Source organism: Ananas comosus, unplaced genomic scaffold (assembly GCF_001540865.1).
Source record: "Ananas comosus cultivar F153 unplaced genomic scaffold, ASM154086v1, whole genome shotgun sequence".
Lineage (NCBI taxonomy): Eukaryota > Viridiplantae > Streptophyta > Magnoliopsida > Poales > Bromeliaceae > Ananas > Ananas comosus.
This window is the reverse complement of record NW_017890549.1, coordinates 1-11,807: the sequence shown is the minus strand read 5'-3', so window position 1 is coordinate 11,807 and position 11,807 is coordinate 1. Positions and strand designations below refer to the sequence as shown.

The 11,807-nt window shown below is 30.3% G+C and overlaps 1 protein-coding gene across 1 annotated transcript; it reads left to right on the top strand.

Annotated features, from left to right (window-relative positions):
• The first annotated feature begins 2,802 nt into the window (after positions 1-2,802).
• LOC109703843 lies at positions 2,803-3,979 on the top strand. The gene is made up of 2 exons (XM_020224565.1): positions 2,803-3,620; positions 3,696-3,979. The coding sequence occupies exons 1-2, from the start codon at positions 2,905-2,907 to the stop codon at positions 3,799-3,801; spliced, it is 822 nt and encodes a 273-aa protein (XP_020080154.1). The 5' UTR covers positions 2,803-2,904; the 3' UTR covers positions 3,802-3,979.
• The last annotated feature ends 7,828 nt before the right edge of the window (positions 3,980-11,807 follow it).

The window sequence follows — 11,807 nt, the reverse complement described above, 5'->3', positions numbered from 1 at the left end:
AGGTCAGCACCACACATGACACACCCAATATTACCCAACCATCCCCTTTTTAGGAGGTTGTCCATAGTAGGCAGTCTCTTTTTTAGGACAAGCCAGAAAAAAAAACTTTGACTTTAGTCGGAATCTTCAATCTCCAATGGCAGGCGTTGTGGCATATTTGACACCCCCGATCCTCATGAGCGAATACATGGATTTGATAGTAAACTTGTTTCCTGCGCTCCATCTACAATAGATAGCATCAGGGTGGTTTTCGACTCGAAAGTTTGTGAGGGTGTTCTTCAGCTCCATAATACTCTGCATGTTACATTGTGTGTTTCTTCTCGCTCCTCTCAGCATCTTTCTACACTGCCATCCTAAGGCAGAGAAGTATTCACTGATGCGAACCTCTTTGTTGTTTACAAGAGAAAAAATATCTGGAAAGTACGACCTTAGGGATGCATCACCACACCATCTACCTGCCCAAAAATCAATGAGTAGTCCGCCTCCCAATTCGTAGCTCAGTCCACTTTTGAAGACTTCCTTCAGCTCTACCACGTTCTTCTACCATTGTGAGGCCGGTCGAAAAGAGCTTCCCTCTAGCAGTGGTCTTCTTCTATTGCAGTATAGACTTCTTATAAGCTTAGTCCATTGTAATCCCCGTTTAGTGAGAAAGCGCCACCACCATTTAGCAAGTAAAGCATCATTCATGGTGGCCAAGTCCTTAACATCTAAGCCATACAGACACCCCCGGTATAACTCGTCTAGCTCATACACTTGTTTTTCCAAGCAACCATAGAGACACCCCCGGTATAGCTCGTCCGTCCTTTCCAAAAGAAGTCCCTTCGCAACGCCTTCATCCGCTTTAAAACCCATTTCGGTGCTTTGAAGATAGAGAGAAAATGCATCGGCAGATTAGAAAGAACTGAATTGACCAGTGTTAATCGACCACCTCTAGAAAGGAGCTTAGTCTGCTATCCATCAATCCTCCTTTGGAAACTATAAATGACTCCGACCAAATCTTATCTCCATAGTTTTGGTTTTGAGTTTTTTTCTTTCTTCTCTTCAATTCTCTCCTATTCCCACCCACATCAATGCATAATTGTTTGCAAACTTCTTGAGCTAGACACAAAAGAGGTATATATATATATTGCTAGGCTCTTGCTTTTTCGAAAGCACGGAAGCCTCCATACTTGTAAGTTGTTTTCGATGATAGAATATTTGATTCGATGATCGGCTCTATTAGACATAATCTACGTTATTAAAACTATTTGGAAACCAAATTTTATTATTTTTTGACTTCATTTGCCTAGTAAATAAGTAGTCTAAAAATGAGCGGTTGAAAATAAAAATCTCATAAAATATATTGCTAAAAGGCTCAAATCTCAAATCGAAAGTATTATTCTTCCTCTTGATGTTAAGTATAATTTTTTGTTAACGTTTCATATAATTTGGATTCTTCCACACCGTTGAACTTACAAACGTGCCACATCGGTCATTTAAATAGTCATTTTTGAGACATTTTGATTACTTGGTAATGATGTCGAAAAATTATGAAATTTGATTTCTAAATAGTTCTAATAGTGTATAATCTATTCCAAAATTGCCCTTAGTTCTATCAGTTCTAAATAGTTCTAATATAGAAAAATTTATAAATTTCATATTTATATTTTCAATTAAAATATTAAATTTTATGTTTTTGTTCAGATTTAAAATTTAAAATTAAAAATTAAAAAATATATAATTCAAATTCATATTTTAAATTATTTAAAATAAAATTTAATACAAAAATTAATTTGTAAATAGTAAATTTTTTTTTACTAAATACGACTAAGGGTAATTTTGGAATAGATTACATTTTGTTGTTAGGATTACTGAATTTTATAAATTGAACCAAATATAGTAATACTATATACACTGTAATTCAGGATTATATTATTGCATTAAACCAAACGCGTTAATGCAGCATCAATAGTAATCTCGTTCAGAAATCCAAGATACCTGCATATGTCGAAATAACATGTAATATTACATAACGCGAACCAAACGCGCCCTTAGAGTATTTTTGTGTATCCTTTGAACTATATATTTAACAGTTAAAATGATCAGAAATTGGTCTTTTGTAATATGAGAAGTGGCTATTCTAAACAGCAAAATAAAATAAAAATAAAATAGAAGGCAAATCAACATCTTACTGTTCTTAATTTCCTGCTACGTAATACTTCATCCTACATTAGAAGAAATTGTGAAGATGATTAGGCGAAAACCATTACCACAACCAAAGGATTCAACACGCAATATATATGTCTCCTTCGGTTCTTTTCATCTTGATTACGATATCGTCTATTTCGGTGGCCGTTTAGTCTAGCTTTTGTAAAGGTATCCGTAAATCGGGTCAGATCTAAATAGTTGATATATACACTATATATATATATATCTGTACGTTAAAAAAAATGGATAGAAAAAAAAATATATACTCTGCCCATATAACTTCCGGATCCGGATTTGAAAACTCTTCCGGATCCTACCCATTAAAAGGTCGGGTTCGGATCGGGTCCAAGTCAGATATGGATATAAAGTATCTAGATCCATACCTGAAATTTTAAAGGATAACTTTTTTTACGCGCATACAATCCATTTTTTATCGGGTCCAGATCTGGATCAGATACGATATATGGGGTATTTTGGACAGCTTTAGATTTGTGGAAAGGAGAGTCTAAGTCAACTAAGATCAGAACAATCAATTGGCCGTGACAAACTTTTCCTTTGCATAAAAGTCAAGAACCCAAATTGAATTTTCTACCCAAAATCGTCGATCGTCTCCATCTCACTCGCATTAGACTTTGAAAGTGAGAGGAGCCCAAACTATTCCTTCTCATAAGAAGGTCCTATCCTCTCTCCTATGTCCTCTATTTTGATGTAGCAAACATGGCTGAGAGGTCTACATTGCATGTATTTTTAGGATTACACTACATAATATTGTGTGTAATTCTCCTCCCATCTACTGTTGGATTGGCCTCAACAGGCCTCGGGGCCGCGGGCTGTTCTCCCTCCTCCTGCGGACAGCTCCGCGACATTCACTACCCTTTCCGTCTGAGCACCGATCCGCCTCGATGCGGATATCCTCATGGTGTTCTTCTTTGCGAGGATAACCGAGCTATTCTTGATCTCGGCTCGGAGAAGTTTTTCGTCACCAGCATTCAATACGATATGCACGCAATCACGGTGATGCGCCTGGGCTCCGTGAACGGAAGTTGCACTCCTCCTTTCACATCTCTTACGTTCGGATCGCCTGACGTCGACAACGACATAACCTACGGACGTTATTACGGGAACTCGGCATGTTTCATGAACTGCACGAGGCCGGCGCACTACGACTTGTACTGGCCGGTCCCGTGCATGACCCGGAACAACTCGTTCGTCTATGTAGTAATCAGTGAATATTCCGATTGCGACCTCGTGATGAGTGTTGAGCCGTCTTGCGGATTTCTAGCTGAGGCGCCTCTTGCCCCCGGAGTTACTATGAATTCGACTGCAGATATTTTCGAGCTCTTGCAGGCGTTCTGGCTTTCATGGGAGATCCCAGAGTTGCATGATCAACATTCCTTTCATATAACCCCTACATGCTTGAATGAATCTTTAAGGTGAGAATCTATCATCAAACTATTATTGGTCCTTTGCAGCCATTCAATTTTTGTGAGACAATTTCTCTTTAACAGAATCATGAAGGGGAGAGAGAGTGATGTGGCCGACTTGGCATTAGAGTTTTTGGAAAAACGCAGCTCAACGAAGTTGTGTTTTGTAATCGGTGGAAGAAATCTTTAAACGGGCATAACTTTTCGCTCGAGTATCTAATTTTAGCACGCAACCCCAATTCGGAAAATATTTTTTGAGATCTATGCATTAATTCCCAAGGCATTATGGCCGAGTCTGAAACCTAAATTCAATTGTTTCGGCCTCTGTTTTAACACTTCTAGGTTATTTTCAAAAATGTATGTATTTTTTTTTTTTTCCTTTTTTTAGTCTAATTATTTAATTATTTTTCATTTAATTAGGTTTAGAGATATATTAGAATTTATTATCTTTGTCCAGTAGGATCCTGGTATCGCCTATATACATAGGCGTAGCGTTCAGTCATTGTAATCAAAGACTTTGAGAATTAATTAATAATTAATAAGATTTTCGTCTTTATTGAAAAATTAGTTCTTACTGTACCATCTCTTTTCGTTCTTGTGCTTCTTACTGTTCAACGCGGTTTAGGCCTGCTTTAGAGAGAGTCAACATGAAGTTATACCCTTGCTAGGAGATTTGTATGATATCAGAGTGTTCAATATGAATGACCCGGCCCTGTTCTCCCTTACTGCAGCATAATTTCTAGTCGGATCAAAAGCAATGGCATTCTCTCTGCAATACCCTCGCTCGTCGAAAGCGAGATGCATTTCTTGGCCTGCTTTAAATATTATTCCAATCGAGGTGGCTCCCGTAAAGCTGAGCTCGTCATCGCCTTAATACNTAATTACAATTAATCAAATTAATCAACTAAAAATGATGATGGATGGATCACAGCAGCACTCATCCAGTAGGCAACAGCAGCATAAAGCAGCAAGGCTACAAAAAATTAAAAAAAAATAAATAGATATTATTTTTCCATTTTTTCAAAAAAAAAAAAGAAAAGAAAACTATCTAGTTGATTAGAGAAAAGCAAAGGAGAACATGTGAATAAAGCATGGCAATTTTTTAATTAAAGATTAATTTCATACAGGTCCCTACAAATTTAGTAAATAATAAACATATTCCTATAAAGTTTAACTTTCATATATTATTCCTATAAAACTTCTAACATTTTCAAATATGTCCATCTGGTTTATTACCGTTAGAGAACTGTTAGAAAACTGTTTATATTTTCAATTTTGCCATCAGAAATATGTTCTTCCAAAAGTTATAACAGTATAATACGTCAAAAATTAACCCGGGTAAAGTATTTAACCTATGGTTAACTAAACTTTGCTAACGGATTCTAATGGCAGGGACATCTGAAAACATTAGAACTTTTATAGGGATAACTTATATATTTGTTATTTACTATATTTGCAAAAAACAGTATGATATTAACCCACCCTTTAATTAACTCATAAACTCTTGCGATTAAAATTGCGCAAGAAAATTCAACTTCTGCAGCTGAAATTACAACCAAACTGACAACAGTTCGACTTCTGTAGTTGGTGAAGAATTAGATGATTCGATTTTAACCTCCAAAAGTAATAAATGCAGTTGTAGCTATGGTAATATAAAACAAAAAAAAGGTACAGTTACAGCTGCTGCAGTTATAATCGCACATAACCAAGCGAGCCCTATATCCAACATTATTTAGTAACATTTTAAAGTTGTAAAGTTCTTATTATTGAATTCAAACTCTACCAAACTTCTATTTCTAGCTTTACTTAATTCTCTCTCATTTAATCTCAAGTCCAACTATCAAACCTTTCAAAACGTCTAGTAATAAGTGTTAAGTATAAAAATAAAAAATATTAAAATAGCTTAAACTTTTACAGAAGAAATTAAAAAAAACAAAAACTCTTAACAACAATAGCCACTCAACAAGGAGGCTAAATTAAATTAGGTGATTTTATTTTTTATTACAAATAAATAACCCCTTTGACATTTATAGATACATTAATTGATACATTAATTTACAAGCTACATCAAGCTAAAAAAAAAAAAGAAAAAAAATAGATTATTACAACATTATGAGAGTTGAACAATGTANATCTGATGTCTATAGTTTTGGAATGCTATTATTGGAAATGGCGGGAGGTAGAAGGAATGTGGACCGAATGATGGAAAATACAAGCCAAGTATACTACCCTTCTTGGATCTACGACCGGCTTTTGCAAGGCGAAGAGCTTGAAATATGCGACTGTAGTGAGATTCATGAAGTAGAACGGAAACTTTGTAAAGTAGGATTGTGGTGCATTCAGATGAAATCATCGAATCGTCCGTCCATGGACAAAGTTGTAGAGATGTTGGAAGGGGACGTAGATAGCCTACAAATGCCTCTGAGGCCCTTCTTTTCCTCTTCAGCGCCGGGATCGGCTATGCTCCCTTCTATGAAATCCACTTTCTTTCAATCACCAACTATCACTGAGCAGGAAGAACTTTCAAGCCTGGATGAATAAATTTATGGATGAGTAATTTATTAGTGCAACGCTTCAATGCTAAGCTTGTCACATTTCGATCTTCTTAGCAAATTCAATTGTTTGTTTCTATACAAGAACCAAACTGTGTGCATTATTATCTTTCAAAGGATATGATAGTTAGTAATTAGTACAATTGATTTATGTGTATGACAATCTTTAACATTATTTGTGTACTTTTTTAAAATCGTGATTTCTAAGCAAGAGAGAAGTGAAGTGTTCAACTATTAGGCGGCCAGGAGTTTACATCTCTCTCTCTAGATAGAGCCTGGTCACTATACTATCCGTAGTTTGAAGGTCTCCGTACTATCAAGTTATTTTTGATGAGATAGTTCAATTTCGAATCGACGATCGGTCTCGTTAGACATAATCTAGACTATTAAAAATACTTAGAAATCAAATTTCATAATTTTTTGATATTATTTGACTAGTGATTAAAATATCTCAAAATTGATAATTTTAATGCCCAATGTGATGCGTTTGTAAATTTAACGATGTAAAACAATTCAAATCCAATAAAATTTTTATAAAAAATTCTCTTCATTATTTAAAGTAAGATCAGCACATCTGATCTTAAATTTAAGCCTTTTTTTATTATTTTTATGAGATTTTTATTTTCAATTGTTTATTTTTAGACTACTTCATCTATTTAAGATATATAAGAGTCCCAAGAGATCATTGATGAGGTTGTCCAGTTAATGTTACTATTAATTAATATATTAAAATATTGATGACGTTAATTGTTCCGTTAAATTTCTCTTATTAGAAATTTTGTGTGAAATAAATATTGAGGGTGAGTGTGAAGCTCTACTTTAAATTTGACTTGAAGTAAACAAGATTGGTTTGTCAAGCTATACTAGTAGAAGAATTACAATTCTAATAGATGATTGGTGGATAGTTTGATGTACTGCAAGAATTGCAAATTTTTGCTAGAAATTGAAACCTTTATGCACACTACAAGAAAATTTTAATATAAGAACGTTTTTTAGACGGTGTTTAGAAAAAACATCCTTACAATATAGTAAATACCGACGCTTTAAAAAAAGAAAAAACTTCAAAAAACCTCCCTGTGGTTTCGCAGTTTCTCACTTTGCCCCCCTGTGGTTTAAAATATATCAAATTGCCCCCCTGTGGTTTCGTTTTTATCTTTTCGTTAGCTTTTTCATTAATATTTCATTAAATTATATATAAAAAACTTCAGATATTCATCTAGATTTGTCAAATGTTCACTTTAGTACCCTTTAATTTTAACTTTATCATTGATTTAAGAAAAAAAATAATAAAATTGATAAAAAAAAGAGAAAAAAGAAACCACAGGGGGGCAAATTGATACATTTTAAACCACAGGGGGGCAAAGTGAGAAACTATGAAACCACAGGGGGGGTTTTTGAAGTTTTTTTTTAAAAAAATATTATCATATAAATTCTCTATTGTATAAAACTAATTTATTAAATAATAAAATTTACTATAAGAATAGTAAAAAATTCTGACGTTTTAAAGTGTTAGAATATATTATATTAATTCTTGACATAAGCATCCATATATACATAACCATTGTTTCTTTGTCGAGGTAGATTATATTACGAAGCTTTTAAGTATTATTCAATATAAGAAAATGTTATTAAATTTTAATTTTTATATAGTGATGTGAGCATCCAATTAATTGCTGTCCTTGTAGCCAATGATTTTCACTATTATTTGCTCCGAATTTATTGACCAGTTTCATTCTTTGGACGCTTCACTTTCACATCTTTTCAACATACACGCATGATTTCCTCGTGTTGTTGCACTTTTCTACACTTTTCACTGATAAATTTTCAAAAGAAAGAAACAATTAATTCTGATAGCTTGTATTTATTATTGTCATATGCTATCAAAAGTGGAACAAACTAGCCAAACATAATTAATCTCAGCGACAGGAACATCAAAAGTTACTTATAATAAAAAAAAAACTTCAAATATCACCAATATGATTTTACATTTTTTTACTTTATTAGTACATTATAGTTTAAAGTGTATTAATTTAGTACTTTGTGGTTTTATTTTTATTTTTTTATTATCGATTTCACTAAATTTTTTTATTAAATCAGTGACAAAGTTAAAACTAAAGAGTACCAAAGTGAATATTAGATAAACTTAGGTGGGGTATTTGAAGTTTTTTGTATATAATTTAACGAAATATTAACGAAAAAGCCGACAAAAAGATAAAAATGAAACCACATGACACTAACTTGAAACGCTTTAAACCATAGGATACTAAAGTGAAAAAGTGCGAAACTACAGAGATGGTATTTGAAGTTTACCTTATAATAAAAGATCAATTTCAAAGGTACCCTCTCACCAACCCCTAATTATATGAATATATCCTCCAAAAAATTATTAATATAAAAATACTCTTCAAATTTAGTAAAATTATCAAAACTACTTATATTTCAAAAAAAATAGGGCTAAAATACTCAGTTTTACCCCTCTCACTCTTACAACTATTATAATACATATTTTATTACCAAGATAATATGCTTTTATTATAAGTGTTTTTCTAGTTTAATTTAATTAATTCAATATGCATTCATTTTGACTAGTTTAATATGTCTTTATTTTATTTAAATTAATTAGTGTATATTTATTTAATTTATTTAATTACAAAGGGAAGAATTAGATACTTTTTGTTAGATTTATTTTACGATTTTTATTTTGTTCTAGATGTAGTTTGAAATTTCTTTATTTTAGCTTTAATTTATATTGCTATGAGTTTTTTTTTCATATTTGTCTTTTTATAGTTTACTTTTATTACTTTTTAAATCTTTATATTATGTTATATATAGTTTGATAGTTTTCTATTTTATCTTTGAAAAACTAATTTGACAGTTTTCTAATTTAAATGGAAAAATAATTAGAATAATCAATGTAACTATAATAAGACAAATATGAAAAAAAAACTCATAGTCATTTTTTTTTTGAAAAAATAATCAAATTAAACTATAAAATGAAAACATATTAAATTAATAAATTAAACTGAAAAATACTTATAAAAAAAACCTATGATCATGGTAATAATATATATACTAGTGAAATACTCGCGCGATGCTGCGGATGTAAAAATATTTTATAATAAATTTTATTTTTTTAATATTTTTATATTGTTTTATAAGTCTAATTATTAATTAAATAAAATTTAGATAAAAATAATTTAATAGTTAAATTTATTTAAATAAAAGTCATTAAAATTGGTATATGCGCAAAAGAAATTTATACAACAATTTATTTTATAAAAATTTATATGAAAAGAATTTGAGATAAATCTATCAAAATAATTTTTAAAAAATTAATAAATAGAAGAAAAATAAAATTGTAGAAGAACTTGTTTAAGAAACTTAATTATATATATACACATATACACTATATTTCTGAAATTTTAGTCTTGAAATTTAAATTTTGTATTTTTTTATATAACGATATTTTATGTGATTTAAATTGCATCTATCAGGTTTGATTTTATTATTCAATTTATTACGCATATTATTAATAAAATTAATTAAATATAATATATTNTAACGATATTTTACGTGATTTAAATTGCATCTATTAGGTTTGATTTTATTATGCAATTTATTACGCATATTATTAATAAAATTAATTAAATATAATATATTTAATTAATAATGAATAAAATTAAGTAATTAATTTCATAGAGTTTAGAGATTTAAAATTTTAAAATTTTAAAATTTGAAGTTTAAAATTTGGAAATAAATATTATGAGTTAGAATTAAAATTTAGAATTAAAAATATAAAATATAAAATTTGAAATTTATAACTTTAAAATTTGAAAGTATCAAAATTTAAAATTTCGTATTATATATATTTTTATTATATATATAGAGGGAAAGAGCGAGTAAAGGAGGGTTTGGGGGGACACGTGTCACCCTTTGGTTCCCCAAAATCCTCCTTAAATATAGTAAATTAATTAATTAATTTTATAGAATTTAGAGATTTAAAATTTTAAAATTTTAAAATTTGAAGTTTATAATTTAGAAATAAATATTATGAGTTAAAATTGAAATTTAGAATTTAAAATATAAAATATAAAATTTGATATTTATAACTTTAAAATTTGAAAGTATAAAAATTTAAAATTTCGTATTATATACTCAATTCAAAAAAATTATAGTTCAGGGGCTATCTATATATCTTTATCTACATTAAAACAAATGATACTATTTGGTGCACCAGGTGTATAAGTAAATTTTACACACTTTATTTTTAAATATTTGATATAAAAATCTAACTCTGATAATTTTTTATATAGGGGCATTTTATATAGTATAGATCGCATTTATAAAATTATATTTTAATTTAATAATATTAATCATTAAAAATTAAGGTTAGTGTATATAATATTTATAAACCGGGTGTAGGCAAAGTTTTTAATAAATGAGTAGGGCTGGCAAATGAGCGAGCCGGCTCGCGTTCAACTCGCGTTCGACTCGATATTTGGCTCACTTAAGCTCGATTCGAAATTAAATGAGCCGAGCTTGAACAAAAAAAAAAGGCTCGAAATTCATTTCAAGCCGAGCTTGAGTATTACCCGGCTCGTTCGAATTAGGCTCGAAAAGCTCGAAAAGCTCGAATATATATATATATATATATATATATAGAGTAGAGCTATTATGTTATCGAAAGTATAGAGCATTTGGTGCTTTCAATTTTTTGATTCTTAGATCAACCCCTTTAATTATTTCTTATCTTTGGATTAATACTATTATTACCTTGTAGATACCACTCAATCCTAGGGGTCTTATTCAATCCTAGGGGGATCACAATCATCCCAACCATACAATTCTTAATCAAAGAGTCAAAAATTCGGAAACATCAAATCCTCTATATTTTCGAAAGCATAGTAGTTCTACGCTATATATACATATATATATTTATTAAAAAAATATAAATATAATATATTTTAATTATATATAGGCTGAGTGAATAATCTGAGTGTAGTTAAAATTGGGCCAATGTTGTTGGCCCATAAAAACAAACCCAATAGACAAATAAAAGAGCAAAATTTTACTAAATTTATATATTTTTACTTTCTTTCTTTCTTTCACAGAGCTCTAAATTTTTAATATGTTTCTCTCTTTTTCTTTTTCTGTCTCTCGCCCTAAGTGGCAAAGCCGACAGCTCTCCAAATTACCAAGTAACAGCATATGCCCGTCGTTGCCTACCTTGCTATTAATTGTATGCTTGAGAAAATATACAGAATATTTTTAAAGTAAAAAATTATTATTTATATAAAATTTTAATTTTAGTTTTATGATTGGATAGTTTAATCCAATATTTATCTATATAATTTATTTATTTTTGACCGCATAAATAAAAATGAATAATATGAAGATTGAAGGCGGAAAAGAAGACATGTGAGGCTGAAAAGATTAGATATTCAACTCATAAATTATTTTTTTTCATATTATAATATTATATATATTTCATATAATTATTTTGTACTTTGAACTATTAGACATTTTTTTGTATCAAATTATAGAGAATATTCTATACAAATTAAACTATTGATCGTATGATGTTGAGAATTTCAAGCGGCTCGTTTAGGGCTCGAGCTCGCTCGACTCGAAATTAGGCTCGCTC